The 18,844-nt window shown below is 40.9% G+C and overlaps 1 protein-coding gene across 1 annotated transcript in view; it reads left to right on the top strand.

Annotated features, from left to right (window-relative positions):
• The first annotated feature begins 87 nt into the window (after positions 1–87).
• The window catches only part of kiaa1109 (KIAA1109 ortholog), a 37,522-nt gene continuing 18,765 nt past the window's right edge, over positions 88–18,844 (top strand). Inside the window, 49 exon segments of the mRNA XM_055159035.1 lie at positions 88–223; positions 1,426–1,537; positions 1,638–1,754; positions 2,450–2,528; positions 2,624–2,688; positions 2,867–3,032; positions 3,501–3,582; positions 3,676–3,869; positions 4,002–4,081; positions 4,185–4,335; positions 4,466–4,622; positions 4,945–5,023; positions 5,262–5,353; positions 5,417–5,534; positions 5,638–5,793; positions 5,959–6,056; positions 6,176–6,360; positions 7,046–7,152; positions 7,223–7,455; positions 7,550–7,768; positions 7,876–8,013; positions 8,366–8,542; positions 8,636–8,764; positions 9,179–9,298; positions 9,384–9,709; positions 9,982–10,232; positions 10,305–10,545; positions 10,630–10,707; positions 10,709–11,110; positions 11,920–12,193; positions 12,282–12,419; positions 12,552–12,622; positions 12,703–12,876; positions 12,973–13,093; positions 13,275–13,424; positions 13,646–13,773; positions 13,889–14,091; positions 14,171–14,371; positions 14,449–14,660; positions 14,732–14,883; positions 14,962–15,112; positions 15,192–15,344; positions 15,586–15,826; positions 16,017–16,165; positions 16,536–16,767; positions 16,860–17,021; positions 17,635–17,819; positions 17,915–18,090; positions 18,176–18,758. Coding sequence (XP_055015010.1) covers positions 1,450–1,537; positions 1,638–1,754; positions 2,450–2,528; positions 2,624–2,688; positions 2,867–3,032; positions 3,501–3,582; positions 3,676–3,869; positions 4,002–4,081; positions 4,185–4,335; positions 4,466–4,622; positions 4,945–5,023; positions 5,262–5,353; positions 5,417–5,534; positions 5,638–5,793; positions 5,959–6,056; positions 6,176–6,360; positions 7,046–7,152; positions 7,223–7,455; positions 7,550–7,768; positions 7,876–8,013; positions 8,366–8,542; positions 8,636–8,764; positions 9,179–9,298; positions 9,384–9,709; positions 9,982–10,232; positions 10,305–10,545; positions 10,630–10,707; positions 10,709–11,110; positions 11,920–12,193; positions 12,282–12,419; positions 12,552–12,622; positions 12,703–12,876; positions 12,973–13,093; positions 13,275–13,424; positions 13,646–13,773; positions 13,889–14,091; positions 14,171–14,371; positions 14,449–14,660; positions 14,732–14,883; positions 14,962–15,112; positions 15,192–15,344; positions 15,586–15,826; positions 16,017–16,165; positions 16,536–16,767; positions 16,860–17,021; positions 17,635–17,819; positions 17,915–18,090; positions 18,176–18,758 — 8,184 coding nt within the window. The 5' untranslated portion in view covers positions 88–223; positions 1,426–1,449.

Here is an 18,844-nt window from a genome sequence, read left to right as displayed (position 1 = left end):
CACGCCTCTCTACGTTGATTGGCCAGTTTCTAAAGTAGAACGTTTGCTATTGGTTCATTTTGTTGGCTGTTCGCATCAGAGCCGGAAGAGATGTCAGCTGGCCTTCTTCCAAGTAAATATTGAACAGAGGATGCTAGCAGCTCCAATGTCTCATATGACAAAAGGACTACTCCTGCGAAATCGGAGGAAAAATGAAACCACATGCTGTGTCAAAAAGAATAAGGTAATTTACAGTATTTGGCGAAAGTGTTTACACAAGTGGATTAAAGAGAAGTTACAGGGTGCGGCCTGCTGTCATTAGCTCGCTAGCACTCTCTGCTAATAGTATGATATGTAGCGCTTATCTTAATAACTACTGCACTACATAACCTGTACGTTTCACACGAAGCAGCCTGGTAATGTGTAGAATAAGCCGATATTATCCTCATACACTAACAAATAGCATTTACTCGTGGTACTTCGAAGCCGCATTATTGTGGTGGTGAGGACATTTCTTGAGACAGGGGATTAACCAGCTGAATAATAGTGTTTCTGGTAGTGTGTTGGCATTGTATCTGTTGTTTGTTTCATTTTAGGTGACTGTTCATCGATTTACTTGTAAATAAATTGCCATTACTGTGATACTGCTATACTATAACCCTTAAATCAATCCATAACGCCACACATCATGCCCGGTGTGCCTGTCTCCCAGGCTAAACGCAGTTTGAGTAATACAAGTGTTATAATGTGTTTCAAGGTAGTTTCTGTTTTGTTGTTTGCTAATGATTGCAAAACACAGTGCATAATTCTAATAACTGCATTGCATTTTTGTTAGTATGCAATTTGCATGCTCTCATATTATAACTGAGGTTTAATATTCATGATTTTTCCATAATTATTCCATAATTCTTTTGTGAATATGTTACACCTTTAGGCTTATTTACCTTACATTTCTGCTGATACCTTAGGCTATATGTAGAGAACTTGCTTTTCAACTTTATGTGAGAATGAATCACACTTGGCAGATTATATTGCTGTTGAAGAAACATACTTGATTCTTATCAGTTTTGCTCATAATAGTTATGAAAGCAACAAACCAAGGTGAGGACCAAGAGTTGAAATAAACGGCTCACATACTTAGAGCTGTCAGAGAGCGCTCATGTTTGTGTACTGTACATGCACTCATTTTTCAAATTTTTTCTTAGTCTTAATCTGGTAGCATTTTAAGGAGATTGAAATAGGATTTCAGTTTCTGTTCATTGTTTTTTGAGCGTGACTTTAAGGTGTGGGTGGACAGCACCTGCTCCTGCTGCTTATATACAATGTAATCCCTTTATAGTGTCATATAATGTATTTTCACAAAAATCTATTTTCACATACATAACATAATTTATGTTCATATCTGTCCTTTACTATGTGATATTTGATTAAATTGCAAATTTTCAGATGTTACACTGAAAGTCCATAGCCATGGATGGGAACAACACATTTCCCAGCTTTGTGGATTTAGATAATTTTCTTACAAAACACAACTCCAACTTCATCTGGCTCCTCGTGGGTGAGTTCCCCAAAGCTTCAGTCTGATAGAACCATGTCTTGCTCATATGTGTGTGTATGTATGTATGTATGTGTGTATGTAACACTGTTTTAATTTACAGCCACTATTCTATCCTGTGGATGGATTATTTATTTAACTTATTACAACTCCCGCAACATTGGCCTCATCCTCACCCTGATCATCAACAGACTTTACAAAGATGGCTACATTCATATTGGTACGTACAGAGAGTTTTGTTGGACAGCACTGTCAAGCAGTCAAAGGCATGAAGTTGTTAATTTTTTATGTTGTGTCATTTAGTACATGGAGGAGTATAAAAAGCAGTATAAATGTGCTATTAATGTGTCTTTATGAATGTGTGGGGAAAAATGCTTTTATGTGGAATAAGATTCCTTTACACTGGCTTTACACTGCTGCGTGATACTGGACACCTTGATCTACTGGCCTTTTAACAGAAAAGGAAGTGTTAGAGTAATGGCTCCAGCAGCATTAAAGTTTAAAATGTCAGACAGAGGTATAGTTAACACTACAAAGTGAGCAGTGCCCCGAGTGCCAGTCTATTTATTTTTAAACATGTAATGCATTATGTCTATATGTTTTATAGTACAATATTACATGTTACAAAGGTAACGTTGCTTACAATTAACAATGCTTTAAAAACTTCAGCACATTATTATTTATTTAGTCCTTTGCCTGGAATATTTGTATCAATCTTTTGGCATTTAAACTGAAATTAATAAAAATGTTGGCCTTGCACAACGAGGTTGAGAGGCAAGTGAATGCAGAAGTTTGGTAGAAAAGGAGACACATTCTCAAAAATGTGTAAAACTTAATAGCTGGGTTATAAATAATGTGGTGTTTTATCTATAAATAATTTTATAAATTTCTTCTTTTTATCAATCTGCTCCCCAGGCTCCTTCTCCTTCTCTGTGCTGTCAGGGAAAGTCATGTTCAGAGATGTCTACTTCATCAACCCAGATATGTCAATCAGGTACTACAATTAAGCAAGCTACAGTTGTTTTTTTTTTGTTTTTTTTCCTAGATCAATTTTCAGCATGATTTGAATTTACCCACTTTGTTCAATAGGATACAAGATGGCTTCCTTATATTCAGATGGTGGAAAGTGTACAATCCAAAACAGAAACAACACGGTAAGTTATTTTAGGCTTTGTTGTGCTTTAAAAAAAAAAAAAGTAAAAAAAAATAAATAAATCTTACCTTACTTAAAAGGAAAGTGAAACCCATGTTAAGAATACATGTTAGGGGAAAAGATAAAAAACAAAGCCCGACTTAATGTTTTTTTTTTATAATTTGTGCATATTTTCCCAGATCCCAAAGCAGAAACCAGGCTCTATGTGACAGTAAATGGCTTTGAATTTCATGTCTACAACCGAACTGACCTTTACGCACGGCTGCAGAAGACCTTTGGCCTGGAACCGACTCTAATTCCACCCAAAAAAGATGAAGACCAGGAACAGGAAGACACCCTCGAAAGGTAAGATTCTGCTGTGTTTCTCAAACTGTGGTATGTGAACCACTGATGGCACACAGGCTGCCACTCTGCAGGGTTCTTTTGTTCTTTTTGTTTTATTCAGAAACAAATATATGAATGTTTTTGGGATAGTCATCATTTAGAATTAGACATTGTTTAGTATAAATTCAGATGTGGTGTAGTCTCGTTTTAGACCATATTTGGCCTGACAAACTTGATAGTTTTGATAAGCCAAATATTTAGTTATGTGGTACTCAGTGCAAAAAGTGTGTAGTTTGCTGTAACAGGAAGTTCTTTTATTTTTCTGTTCTATTCAAAATGCTAGAAAAGCTTTTTGGTTTTGTTTTGCTTAAAATAGTATTTGTTTATTTTTATATGGTACATATGGTGTGCATCTACCTCAAACAACCTAAATGTAGGTATGCTGTTGAAATACAGCATGTAAGACTTAAAGTTGTTGTTCTTTCATAGTGTGAACATCAAAGCGGAGACTCCAGACCCTTCGTCATCCTGGCGCTCCCTCATCCCTGTCATCAAAGTCAACATCAGCACAGTAAGGCCAAATCTAGCACCATGATATGCGCAATCACTAGTTATTATAAAAACATTAAAGCAAAATTTTAAAATATGCATTCTTTTGTTTTAGGGACATTTGGCTTTTGGGAATCACCACCTCCCCCAGACACTCTGTGTATATTTTGAAGATGCCTTTTTGACCTATGCCACTAAACCTCCCTCTAGCCACCTTGATCAGTTCATGCACATCGTTAAAGGCTCACTGGAGAATGTCCGGGTCATGTTGGTTCCTAGCCCACGCTACCTGGGCCTGCAGAATGATGAGTAAGGCCACAGCCTATCAAACTTGTTTTTATTTTTTATTTTAGTAGTTCCTTAAATTTAGTTCACTAGTATATGAAATAAATTAAATATTTAACTATTATTTATAATTTTGTAAAATGATTTCCTCATCAGACCTCCAAGACTGATGGGTGAAGGCTTTGTGGTTATGCAATCCAATGATGTTGACATCTACTATTACCAAGATGAACCAGGTACACAACACACAGACATGGTTATGTGGTTTCTCTACATTTTCTCATTGTATTGTTTATAAAGTATTGTTTAAATGTGTGTTTGTGTGTCTTTGTTTTGCAGGCCTGGTCCCAGTGGAGCAAGAGGGTGAGGAGGAAGCAGAGACATCCAGTGAGGATGACAAACTTCAGGACCTGCCCCCATGCTGGGGTCTAGACATAGTGTGTGGCAAAGGCACTGACTTTAACTATGGCCCGTGGGCTGATCGCCAGAGGTGAGAGAGAAGCTTGTATCAATACTTTAACCTGAAATTCCGTATTCTTTAAATGCAGATGAATAAAAGTAACTCTTACACACAATAAAAAGCAAACATATCAGTAGAAGATGTTTTGCATTCATTTCAGGGACTGCCTGTGGAAGTTTTTCCTGCCTGCTGACTTCCAGGCCATGCAGGTGACAGAGGTGCCACAGCCTGGCAAACCTCGGCAGATCCAGGCCTTTGAGCTCCGCATGAACATCATTGCTGATGCCACCATCGATCTGCTCTTTACCAAAAACAGGGTGAATATCTCTCTCCATCTCTGCTTTACTTTAAGACAGCTCCTTTGATCTCTCTTCTCCTCTGGTCCCTTTGTGTTTATGTCTCGCCATGTTTGGCACTGACATTAGGGCGTTTTTATGCTTCTTTTCAAATACCAATGCCTCAACAGCTGAGGAATTCCACAAATGTTATTTGCATGTTAAGAAAAAAAAAATTAAATCATGCATTAAATTGTTTGTGTTCCATAACAGGCATTTTGTGTAAATCTATGTTAAGAGTTTGTTGTGTAATGTTTTTGTCTTCTTTCGTCTTTTTGTAAATTTTACTAATATTTTTTTCTAGGAAACCAATGCCATTCATGTGAACGTGGGAGCAGGCTCTTACCTGGAGGTCAATATACCGATGACTGTAGGAGAGATGGGTAAGCAGAAAATGTAGCTCATCTATTAATTAATTGATGCATAAATACATTGTTTATAGATATTCAACATGTGACAAGCTTGCAACCTTGTCATACAAGCTTTTCATACATTTGTTTTTCTCCACCAAAAATTTGTATACATGTTCTAATTTTTTCTTTTACCAGTCATACTAAATAATACAAATACTGCCAGTTTTGTATTATTACAAATTTTGTATTTTCATTTTTCTACTTTTAGGCTATTCTCCCACCATCAAAGGACAGTTACTTCATGTGGATGCCACCAGCAGCATGCAGTACAGGACTCTTCTTGAGGCTGAGATGCTTGCAGTAAGTAATATGTTCAACAATGTCACGCAAGAGAGACTTGCATAATGTATTCTGTCTCTTTAGTTTCATGTGATCGCCAGCTATCCTCGAGTGTGGAATATGCCTCAGACGTGGCAATGTGAGATTGAGGTTTACAAAGCCACATACCACTTCATTTATGCTCAGAAAAACTTCTTCACTGGTATTGATCCCATGGCACAAAATATGCTATACTATACTGACTATAATAAAAAGTGAATATAATTTCTAAAATAGATTTTCTATTTGTTTTTCACTGTTTTTAGACCTAATTAAGGACTGGGCCAGTGACAGTGCACCTGATATCTATTCCTTTGTGCCCTATTCTTGGACATTTAAAATTATATTTCACCAATTTGAGATGCTCTGGGCTGCAAATCAGCACAACTGGATTGATTGTTCAACCAAACAGCAAGAGAATGGTAAGGCACACCTGTTCTAATGTGGATTAAACATATGAAAGATATATGAGAAGTGTTGCTGGCGATTTATTATAATTACATATAAATCCTGTAAAATTAAACATTTTGCCCTGGATTTTTTTGTATAATGTTGATTTGAAGTATATTATGTGTGTTTTTCCACAGTGTACCTGGCTGCATGTGGAGAAACGCTCATTATTGATTTCACTCTGCCCTTCAATGAATTTGTTCCCACGACCTGCAATACTCGCTTCAGTTTGAAGGTTAGTCATAGCAAGTAAACAGATTTTGATGTGTTTTTGAACAATACACAAATGTGCAAATCCGCCTACAGAGGTGTCTAACTACGGTGTGTGGGTGCATTGTGATTTGTGTTTCTCAGGCGGAGGATACAGATATGCGCCTTTCTCTGCCAGAGTGTCACCCAAGTCGATATCCCCTCCTCACTTTGGCCAAAGATTACCAAAATGTGAAGTTGCCTACGGACATGTTTATGACAGGGGAGAGCCATGTACCGCCCCCTCCCAAACCCAGCAAGCCCCGCTGGAGGAACATCACCCACACCGAGTGAGTGTAGCATGTATTTCCATAGAAAAGCACATTCAGTTCATTCATTCAGTTCACTGCTTGGACTTGTGGACCAAAACTCTGATAAAAGATATCAGTGTTTCATGATTGTAAGCTAGCTGACTGGACAGCAAAAGAATGCTGGGGAAGTATCTTAACTGTAGAAATTGAAGAGATTTAGTGAAACCTCTTGGATTGTGCATGTAAATGTACTAACTATTACTAGCTATTGTTCCATTATTCAAATTAGTCTTAATATGACACAAGGTTTATTTTTCATTTGAAAAGTTTGTATTTATTTTGATAGAAATTTCAGTTTTGCAGAATGTTACCATTCTCGGAAGAGATGTTTGAAAGTCAGAGTTGGTGAGAAAGCACTCTCTGTACACACTGTACATGGCATCTCCACATCAAGTTCATCTATTATGAATAGCTCTGTGCTGAAACATGTACACTACTTATGTAGGATAGAAGAGTCCCTGTACCCCTGGGAGGTTACGATCAAATTCTGTCTGGGCTAGTGCACACTGGCACTGAGGTGAAATCAGGCGCAACCCATTTGCAGTCTTTTATCTCCACTCAATGTCCTTGTATTGAATGGTCCATAAAGCAAATGATGAAGTGGAAAATTCACTTAAAACCTCAGCAGACGGCCCTCTCACTGAACTGTTTTTTCTCCTTACAGAGCTGGCTGGGTGGACTGTTGGAGCGTACCCAACTTCTTACTCATCATTGACTATACCTGGCACCCTATTTATCCCCAGAAGGCTGATGAGCAACTCAAACAATCCTGTAAGCTCCTTTGCAACAGTATTGTGCTGTTTGTATCAGTGTAATGTTGAAACACACTAATCTGTTACAGTTTCTGAGATGGAGGAGTCCATGCTGTCAGCACTGAGACCCCCAGAGCACTCCTCTGGACCCAATACGTCACAGCCCCGCAACACCTCTGCCACTGCTTCAAACGCCTACAGCCGCATGCCCACAGACCCCTCAGAGCTGCCCCCTGATAGGCTACATGTGGAGATGGAAATGTCTCCTGACTCCCAAATCATTCTCTATGGCCCTCTACTCCGAGCACTGCTCGCCATTAAGGTACCATTATATTATATTACTTACTGTAGCAGTCACAAGAGTCCAGTGATTATTTAGTTCGTTTTTTAACACTCCTCCCCCACTGTTTTCACAGGAGAACTATTTTGGAGAGGATGACATGTACACAGACTTTGAGGAGGCAGTAACCAGCCCCGTGTTGTCCACAGCCACCTCCTCAGGCCTGGGCTGGTCCCCTCTGGGAATGGTGGATAGTGAGCAGAAAGACACAACCGACATCCATCCTCTGGACCTGCGGCCCTGGGACATCACAGTGCTCATTAACCTCTACAAAGTGCACGGTCGACTGCCAATAGTAAGACTGATGGGCCAAGAGGAAAATGCTATTTAATACCAAAAATATTTAACACTGATTGAAATTACATTTCAAAGTTCAAAGTCACATTGCCCTCCCTCTTTCAGCATTGCAGCAGCGAGGGCCCTGAAGGCCCATCAGGCTTCTTGGAACGGCTTTGTTTTGAGATGAAGAAGGGCTATAAGGAGACCATGCTACAGCTACTTCTGTCTCCCATTCACATCTTTGTCAGTGATAACTACCAGGTAATAAGCATTATGTTTCACATTTTTATCTTGACAATAACAAGTGAGCAAAATGTACTTACTTAATGTAAGTGATTTTGTACAACCATGGCCTTTAGCAAGTGACCATAATACAGCAGCAGTTATTCTGGGCCGGTTGCACTGTGAGAAAAGCCAGCGGTCAGGGTTGCATAATAGAAAACATGTAACCATATAGAATGTCTGTGTTCTAAGAATTCTGCCACTCTTTTATATTGTTTTGCTGAAAAATGTCTCCCAAAGCATACTCTTCGCTTCTCCAGAGTCACCTTCAATATGAACAAATGTATGGTGTTATGATTGTTTTAAATGTGTACCACTCTTTAATCCACAGAGGCCAACGGCAGATGGGGTGCTCAGAGACGGACACTTGAGTCTGTCAGGGATGCAGATGCGAGCACATGCCATGTTCTCTGCTCAGGGCCTACCTTTGGGCAGTGACACACTGGAGTACGCATGGCTCATTGACATGCAGGCAGGAGGCCTCACAGGCAGGATCTCTGTTCCACAGGTTATTGCTGCTTCAAACACTACATTTCAGGATCAGGATTTCTGTTGTTAAATCATCTTAACATGTTGATTTGCATAATAACTTTGTCACTAGCTGGCCAGTGTGGTAGAGTGGGGAGAAACTTTTATTTTCCATGTGATGTCTCGAGAATTCCAACTAGAGCAACCCAAACCCACAGTCATCTGCCAACATGGTGTAGACCGACGCATCTGTGACGCTAAGGTATAAACAGTCATGCACAATGTGCAAGACTGTCATTACTTAAGCTTAGAGTTTTTGCACTGTTTCATGTTTGCTACTGCTAATATGAGAAATGTTTCTGATGTGAAGCTAACTGTGCGTTTGAACCTGGCTTTAGAAGTTGCTCATTATAGCCAAAGGCATTTTTCACTTGGCTCAGTGTTGGTCCAACAGCAGATAATGAATGAAGACCCATGCAGACTCTCTCTAATGATCTGTTATGTTCAGATACAAAATAATTTCTATTCAGTTATTGACTTTTGTTTTATATAACATCAAACTTTTTAAACTATTTGACAGTTTAAACAATTCAAATTCTGTATTTGCTGGTGACTCTGTATAACTCCATGAGTCTATAATGTTATTCATGAAATACACTGCCTTATGCTGGTTTAGTTGACCTGTATGCCTGGGCACTGCCGCACATCAGAGGAGCTCAAGTACACCATGACCCGACTTGCAATGGATGGAATTGACCTCTTCATTGTTGAGCATGGATGTGCTGCCAACATTAAGGTATAGAGCAAAAACTAATGGGAATTTTATCTGCTTTTCAATTTGATATACCCAATATATATTTTTTATGGTTTGTTTTGTCTAGACTGGCATTGTTAGGGTGGCAAATTGCAACCTGCATAACCAGGCGGTTGGAGAGGGTATCAGTGCAGTGGTGCAGGATGTTAATATCCGGCTGTACATTGAACAGCAGCAGCAGTACTCTGAAGCCTCCAGACTGCAGCCTGCTGGTCAGAGCCAAGGTCCACCAGGTCTGGGTCAGCCCCCTCTGCTGCGACGCTCTGTTTGGCTGGAAGCGGGTTCAGTCAACTTGAACCTCATTACAGCAGACATCGCTCTGGCCGCTGACCACCCAGCCAAATGTGAAGTCCAGAGGCACTTTTTGGAACTACACGATACACAGACCAAAAGGTGGACATACATACTGTCATCAGTTATCTGCATCTCAGTGCGCTAAGTTGTCACATTGTGAGTGCATGTGAGGCTATAATGCCTCCATGCAACAGATTATGGCCTGTGCTCAGAGAGGCATGTTAACTCGCTTACTGAACTGACTGACAGCATGACATCGCATGGCTTTTTATCTCACATTGCCTCAGAGGCATGAAGTATTGCAGACTTTATTCAAATGTCCATTAAAAAAAATGATGTCAGTTAATTCTTCCTTTGGTTTTACTTTCCAGACTCTGGTTTCTGTGGCCAGAAGATGCTAGCGTTCGTAATAAGCGTGGCAGAAATCGCTGTGGCTGTCTTGGTGGCTGCCGGTTCTTTGGGGGGACCAACATGGGTCTGGACTTTTTCAGGCTTGAGGAGCTCACTCCCTCCTCCTCTTCTGCATTCTCCTCCTCCAGCACTGAGACAGACATGTCCTATGGACAGTCCCTCCTGCAACCTGCAGAGTGGATTATTACCAAGGAAACTCCCAAAGTGGATGGTATACTTTTTTTGAACAGATGTTCTTTCTTGTTATTTCAAGAATATAGCCCTAATATAATTTGTTTCTTAGGGAGGGTTGTAGGACTAAAGACAGAGACACACTCTCCTTGCATCCCTCCTGAAGTGCCAGAGAGAAGATGTCAACAACACCTGAATCTGCAGGTGCCTCAGCGCTCCCACAGCTCTGCATCCTCTTCAGAAGAGAACAGCTCCTCTAGTGCTGCACTGCCCCTTTTGGCTGGAGAAAGAGACACCCCCTCTCCCAGCATAGAGGAACGCATGTTTACCATTAACAACAAAAGCCCGGCTGAGTGAGTTGTACAGCTTTGTCAAATGGTCTTTTAAAGACATTATTATGTAATATACATTAAACTAAACGTCATTATTCTGCACAGGACTCTTGGAGAAGTACCAGAGGTCTCACCCGTGTCTCCCAGTAACTCTCAGGACCGCTCCTCTGTGCGCTCTCCTCTGTGTTCCCCTCAAGCGACAGTCGTCGGTGCATTCAGGGCGCCTGGGCAGCACAAAGAGCCTCTCAGCTGCTGTCTTCACAGACAAACCTCCTGTGGTTCTGGCTGGAGGTGTCCAGTTCAACAGTGAAGTGTCCCGCAGTGATGAGAATGTTCTGGATTCGCCTCGTCAGCGGAGGAGTTATGGCTCCTTTCCTTTCACACCATCAGCTGACTCTAACACCTTCCATCAGTATCGTTCTGCAGACTCCAGCATGTCTGTGGCTGACAGTGAAGCGTACTTCTCCGCTGCAGAGGACTTTGAACCAATCAGCAGCGCAGACGAGGGTCCGGGCACTTACCCCGGACGTAAGAAGAAGAGGAGGCAGCCTCAACCCCCACCACCATACTACATGGAGAGCTACAGGTCAGCAGCACAGCTCTAAGTTTTGTGGCATATTTTTTTGTTAGTGAAATCGTAAAAACATGCCAGTGCAAATTGTATAGCTTTATTGGTTTCTACATGTTGCTAATATGATGATACCAATATGTCCTCAGTCACAAACATTTTTCATCCTCTTTACCCTTACATTTTTTAACCTTAACCTAACCATTTGAGTACTATCTTTTAGATATATATATATATATATATATTTTATAACAACTTGAGAAACAGAAACACACAAGATTCAGAAATATCCACTGCTGACTGCAGCTCTGTGGGGGTTATGTTGTGAATTTTTTTCATAAAACAAAGCAGAATCAATGAGGAGAAATGGATTGGTGTGATGATTTCATATAACACATTTTGCAATTCATTGTACAAACCATCTTGGCCCTGAGCCAGACACGTTGAGGCTTTCATTTATTAGATTGATTCAATCATGGAGGCTGGCTATGATGTAAATGGCTTGTACCAAATGAGATGTTTGATCCATGAGAAGGCACTTGCTGAAGTGTTGTGCAAATTGGATTTTGGTGTTGCTCTGTAACTACCTTGTCATTTTTCTATTACTTTAAATGTTGTTATTGATCTCTCCATATTTTTTGATTGATATGGCCTTCAAATGAATGGAAATAATATGCTCAGGCTCACGTAGGAAGCAAAATTCATTCAAAACTATTGCAGTAGTAACAGTAGTAAATTCTAAAATCATAATTTTAAAATGATAAAATAACTATAACTGGTAAAGCTTTTAACCATAGTGACTGGACTGTAATTTCTCTTTTTTGCAGTCGAACGTCCATATACCACAGTGTGGAAGGGCCCCTCACCTATGTTCTCAATGGGGAGCTGATCACTGAGCCACGCCCTCTGCCCTTACCTCCAACACTGCCTCCCCTGCCCCCTCATCCCCTCCCGAGTCACATGTCCCAGGCCTCTTTTGTCTCTGCTTTGGCCATGGAGGAGGAGAGCTCTGTGGAAGCTGAGAAGACCGCTGAGACTGGCCCTGTCACTCGCCAACCCCATGTCATGGCATGTTACCAAAGCTACCTCGCCCAGTACCAGGTAAAACTCTATCTTCCACTGAAGAAGACACGCACTTCAACAAGTCTATTACTGTATTTGAGCTGTGCTTTTGTGCCTGTTTGTGCAGGTGTCTAATTGGTCTGTCAAGCAGCCGACAAACAAGAGAACATCTAAATCTTCACTCCATCGTCCCCTAGACCTGGATACACCCACCAGTGAAGAAAGTTCTGGATCTTTTGACCAGCTCTCGGTCCCTTGTTTTAAGGTATACTGCACATGTTAATTCATTTATAATGTGGAAGTCAATTATATCTATATATCTGTATAGATATAGATATAGATATAGATAGAAGAATACACTTTTTGAGTAATAAGGTTTTAATTTGAATGATTTCAGATCATTAAGCAGGGTCTTTCCGCCAGCTCACTGTTAGACAGAGGAGTTCAACTGATGGGAGATAACAACAGGTATTTAATCAATCTGTTCTTTCTATGTATTTCTATGCATGCTTTTTTGTGCTACTTTTATAGAATTTATTTTTTTGTAGTACACCATATACTCCTCTGGATAAGCGGGCCATGGAGAATACAGATGAGGACACAATGACTGATGACTGGACTCTGGAACAGCCTCTGGCCCAGACCAGGACCACTGCCATCGTGGAGGTGAAAGGAGCCATCAATGTGGTGCTCACACCTCTTGTGGCAGAGTCTCTGGACAGGTAGCACTCATTTTATATGTTCAAGTTAATTTTGAATTGTATTCTGACATTTTTAAACATATGTACTTAGAATATGATTGTACTGTTGCCTTTTAGGTACATTGAGGCCATGGTTCATTTTGCCAGTATCCGACACCCTGCAGCGATACTAGATGACCTGCATGGCAAAGTTTTAAATGAGGCCTATCAAATAAGCAAGTCCACTGTCACAGAATCTGTAAGTACACTTTAGTCAACAATCATACTGCTATAAATGCTTCTTGTAACTCTATATGAAACAGACATCAAATATAAGATGAAGTTATTATACTCAAACTTCAGTTAGCTTTCACTAATCAAGTAAATTAAAAGTGAAGTTGAATGAAACTCACTGTTTTCCAATCTGTTTCACCTCTCAGAGCCAAACTGGGAAGCAGGAGCATAAGCTGTCCAAGAGCGAGGCCGTGAACCCTAGCTCCCTGAGCGTTCCCCAAGGCCAGACAGACCTGTCAGTCAAACCAGATAATGTGAAAATCAAGGGCCTTCAGGCCAATGTCTCCATCCCCAAGGTATGACCTTTGACCCAGACTAATGAAAGACTATAAAGGTTGCACAAAATGTGATCTGAAGCAGAATGCTTCAAGTGGAATCATTTTTATGCTTTAAATATGCTTTTTAACAGTCTTTTACTATGTACATTCTTGAAGCATCATATTAAAAAAAAATATATACATGTTAATTTGAATTTAGATTTTAGATTTTTTTTCACAAGTATTTATCCTTTGTCTAGGTAAACCTTTGCCTTCTTCAAGCTTCAGTAGAAGAGGGATCTCCTTCGAGTTCTAGCAAAACTGTCACACATGTATCACTTGTGGCACTGTGTTTTGATCGGATCGCCACCCAGTTCAGAATGAACAGGTACATCTTTTGTGTTTTTTATTTCTTAATATTAAAATGAAAATTACTTTTGAATCATTACAAAATGTTAGATTCTTTAACATGTTTACCTACTACCAAAATTCTCTGGCTTCAGAGGGATTGTGGAAGAGACCCCAAACACAACAGAACATGGCCGACCCTCAGTCATGCTAGAGAAGTACGCCTCAGCCACCAAAATGCAGCCCCAGTCTTCGGGCTCACTGCGATCAAATGCAGGCATTGAGAAAGGCAAAGAGATTGCTGCTCGACTCAACATCCACCGCATTCACAGTCAGCTCCGAGGCCTCGACTCGACAGGTCAGGACGAACTCTTGCTATTTCACTGAGTCCCCATTTGAAACTTATTTTACGCGTATTTTTTTCTTTCTCTCTGTAGACATTGGCACCTGTGCCATTACTGCAATTCCTTTTGAGAAATCCAAAGTGCTCTTTGGCCTGGAGGAAATGGAGGAGTTTTCAGTGGTGGATGAGACTGATGCTCAAGTCACAGGAGGTGATCTGGGTCGCTCCATGTCTTCACTGGAGAAATGGGGATGGATTATGTTTGAATGTGGCATTGAGAATCTTACAGTCAAAGGTAATACATCAATTTTCATGTGCTATGAAATATGGGAGTGGAAAATAATTCTATATGTACATTTTTGTCTTTTTTAGGTGGTCGACAATCGGGTGCCATTCTTTACAATGCATTTGGTGTGATGGGTCGCACAGACACAGGAGGAAAAACAGGAACGTCAAAGTCTAATGGATCCACAGGTTCACAGACAGGCAGCGGCTACAGCACAGATGTTTCTGATGACAACCTGCCACACGACCCCCTCAGCCCACCCTCTGATGCCAACGAGAACTCTGACTCTGATGACCAGGTGAGTTACAAAAACACACACACACACACAAAAGACTGTTAATAGACATTTTTACTGATTTGTGCTTACAGGACGAAGGTGTTGAATCAGATGACCTCAAGAAAGACCTACCCCTCATGCCCCCGCCTCCTGACTCCAGCAGCATGAAACTGACCATCCGAGAAATCTGGTTCAGTTTCGCTGCTCCAACAAATGTGCGCTCACCTTCGCAAGCTATTTCAAGGTACACAATCATTACAGAGCCATGCTTAACTTGAAAGTAGTACACCTCTGTCTAATTAGTTTGTTTACTACTTTTCAGGCAGCTCAATCTACTTAGCACAGCCACACCTGCTATTGGCGCCTGGTTGGTTCCCATTGACCAGCTCAAGTCCTCCCTACGCAAACTGGACATGGAAGGCACACTACGAATCTGTGCAGTTATGGGCTGCATAATGACAGAAGCTTTAGAGGTTAGAACATTCACTAATAAGCCAAGATATTTTATGTGTTTTTATATTTTGTTATAATCGTATGTAATATTTATAACAGAAAAAGACTATTCACATTCCATTCCGGAGCAAATACAACCGAGTTACCAAGAGAGCTCGGTATCTGCATGAGAATCCCTCATGTATGCTGTGTAACATCTTGCATCGCTATCTGCAACAAGCAGATTATTCCATAATTGAGGAGGCTACCATGGTAAGTGCAATATAAACTGAATATAAATTGAATTAATTTTTAAAATAATAGTACTCAAGAAAAAGTCTGAATTCTAGAAGCAAAAATGTATGATAAAATAAATATACATTTTCTCACATTGTTAAACACTGATAATATTTTATCTTTGCACTACAAATAAGTTTAAGTAGGTTACATTTAACTGAGTAAATCCATAACACCTGACTTTTAACCTATTCAATCTATTTCCATTTTATTTCAGAATGATGGCGTGCCAGCACTAGTAACTCTAAAGAAGGGTCTTGTGGCATTGGCAAGGCAATGGATGAAATTTATTGTAGTGACTCAGGGTTTCAAAGCCATTGGTCTGATGAGGCCTAACCAGCTTGCCAAGCCAAAAGAACCTCAGCCAACCCTGGTGGAAACGGTGATGGGCCTGGACAATGGCGCCGCCCTACAGAGTGACACCAGCGCTGATGGAGCCGAGTTTGAATTTGATGCAGGTGGGAGTATAAAGCTTTCAAAGGGATGGGGATTGTTTGGTGTACCCCACCTCTGCTTGTCAGTGTTTACACAGACATAAAAGAACAATGTTTGTTGTTTGTCAGCAGATAGTATATTGAGGAAAGAATATTTGACTTGAAGGAGTTTTGGCATTCTTCTCAGAGTTTGATTTAATATTCTTTTGTGAAGCCACAGTGAGTGAACACACCATGTTGCTGGATGGATTGTGCAGCCGCCCGCCGCCTAAGGAAGCAAACACTGGCCCTGTCAGTGGAGTGGAAATCATGAGGAAGCTCTCCAAGTCCCACACACACAATGACTCTGGTCTCAGAATAAAGGTATATGAATTATAGTGCAACCTATAGCTTTTTGTAGTATTGATTTTCAAAAGAAACTCAGAAATATATTGTACAATTTTTGGCTGTGAATGGGAAGTATGAGATCCACAATGAAAATATAAGAGGGACTTTTGTTAGTGAGATAATGTCTGACTGACCAACCATTGCTGCAGATTGGCTGCAATAGTTATAGTAGGTATACGTATAGGTATAGTAGCTGTAGTTGTGGCTTATCTGGTGTGTGGAATGAATGAATAATGCCGTATAAAGCTGGAGGTTGTAAGGTGTGATTAATTATAAGATGACACTGCATTAAGTGGCCATATTCAAGTTTTTTGGAGTGTTAAGTCTTGTCATTTATCACACTTAGGGTTCACATCCATACCAGTCGCTCAGTTACACCAGCGGCGACACAGCAGCAGACTCCCCAGCCCATGTGAGTCGAGGGGGCTTACCGGCCAAGGACAGCCCCAGGAAGGAGAGTCTCTTGAGCAATCTGACAGGCAGTTTTCGAAGTCTGCACAACTTACTGGAGGGCACACCGCAGAGGAATGAACCGTCTACTGCAGCAGCTGCCAAGACCAGCTCCCTGACTCGCACAGGTATTCACATGGCAAAGAGCCCAAGCATTTAAGGCCACTTGTAAGGATGACATTCTAAATAGTCTTTATGTTACGCTTTTGTGCCATTTCAGGGAACAGCCTTGGGACAGACATGCTGACGGAACATCCTCTGCTATCGGCACCCTCTTCTGTAAGTTTTTATAACTGGATGTCCAACGCCGTGGGTGGCAGGACTGGAGGTATCACCCAGGACTCACCAGCCACCCGCTCCCAGCACAACAGTTTACAAACAGGTCAGAAACTATGCAGTTTGATTTACTGAAATGTTTACTCAACTGTAATATATTTTACTTTCAAATGTTGTTCCACAAGACTCCCCGGAATATCTATCCTTGGATAGCTATTACCAATATGAACTACTACCGGTTAACAGCCCAGAAGGAGGTCAGGGATTGTTGTGTTGTGCTTGTGAAGTAATCAGAAAGTCTAGTCTTTTTAGTTTCCCATAGTAAAATAGCTACACCATGTTTATACTTGTAGGCATATAGTTTTGCATTGAAATCAATTCTACAATCCACTATGTAAAATAGATGATAGTTAACTGTTGTCATGTGTTAGTAATTATAAGTGAATTTGTAATGTGACTTGTAATGTGACAATCCAATGCAAAATACTTCTTAAGTTTGACTGTAAGAGTAAGAATAAATGCAGAGGCACAAAACATTCAAGAACATAACGTGACTGCATTGCAATGTGTAACTTGTTATTGATTACTATGTACTATATTGTAAAAATGAAAAAAAATATTATTATGCTGCCTAAGCCTTTTGTTATACTCTGTGTAAAAAGTATAGCACAGTTAATTTATAATATTATTTACCTTACAAATCTCATTGACATTTTTAGGTGGAACCTGTAATCTACCCACAATCCCTTCTGCGTCAGACTTCAACACTGTTTTGTCCAGTGACCAGAACACTTTGGATGGTACACAGTCACAGCATTCCCAGCACAGCACCAGCCAGGATGACATCGATGACATTGAGGAGGGCAACCTGTGCCCAGCAGCTGTACAACTGGCTGATGCCCAGGTATTTAAAAGTCAATTAAAGTCAAATGGTGATCAGACTACTATAACTATATATATAAATACAACAACTACTACTACTGTGTTTATTTTTCTTAGGTTGTTTTCAAGCCCCTGCTAAACTACACTGGCATACAGGCCCAGGATGCTACCCCTTTAAGTTATAAAATGTATTTTGGAGAGCACCTGTCTTTCTCTGGGAACCTTGAATGTCTCCGTGCAGATATTGTTGATTCTGACCCATCTAAAGAGCGGAAGAGCAAAAGATCCAGAAGGTACAAAATCATTCTTAATTTATTTTCTGATTCATTGCTATAATCTTCCTCTTGGCACTGTCAAATATTATCTTCTATTCTAAAGACAAGGCATGGTGAACCTCCCACCACTGGAGTTCAAACCAGCTCTGCTGATCGAGACGTTTAGCCTGAACGCGGTTGTCATGGAGAAGTCCACCAGCGCTCCTCAGGGTCCCACTGCTGCCCCTCTGTCCTTCCACGACCTGAACCGACGTCACTACAACACATTCCACTGTGACTTTACCACTGCCTGCCAGGCCATCAGCCAGAGAGTAGACATGGCCCTAGTGCGCCTCATCCACCAGTTCAGCACCATGATCGACGACATCAAAGCCACACAGACTGATATAAAGCTGAGTCGGTACACTGCAGGCTCAGCTTCTCCAACACCCACCTTCAAGGCCCGCCCCTATCGCCACTTCAGGTCATCTGACTTCAGCCGCAGCTCGAGGGGCAGCATCAATGGAGGCGTCCGAAGTGCCACACAGACGTTAAAGAAAAGGGGAGCGGCTGGAGCTGGGGCAGGAGGAGCAGGCATGAGCGGAGGTCTGCCCCCGAATGGTCCTCCATCAGGAATGGACACACTAGGCAGAAGAGAGCCAAGAGGTCGGACTTCTCTGGGGCGTTCAGAGAGACGCACGTCTAAGGTAATTAACATTGATCTCTTTAGAAATTAAGATGTATACTAATTTGTTTAAGTGTAAAAAATGGAATCATCTCTGTAAACTATAAA

This window comes from Boleophthalmus pectinirostris, unplaced genomic scaffold, assembly GCF_026225935.1.
Source record: "Boleophthalmus pectinirostris isolate CB_2022bp ecotype Guang Dong unplaced genomic scaffold, ASM2622593v1 HiC_scaffold_10, whole genome shotgun sequence".
Classification (NCBI taxonomy): domain Eukaryota; kingdom Metazoa; phylum Chordata; class Actinopteri; order Gobiiformes; family Gobiidae; genus Boleophthalmus; species Boleophthalmus pectinirostris.
The sequence above is the reverse complement of the archived record's forward strand: the minus strand, read 5'-3'. Positions and strand labels throughout refer to the sequence as shown.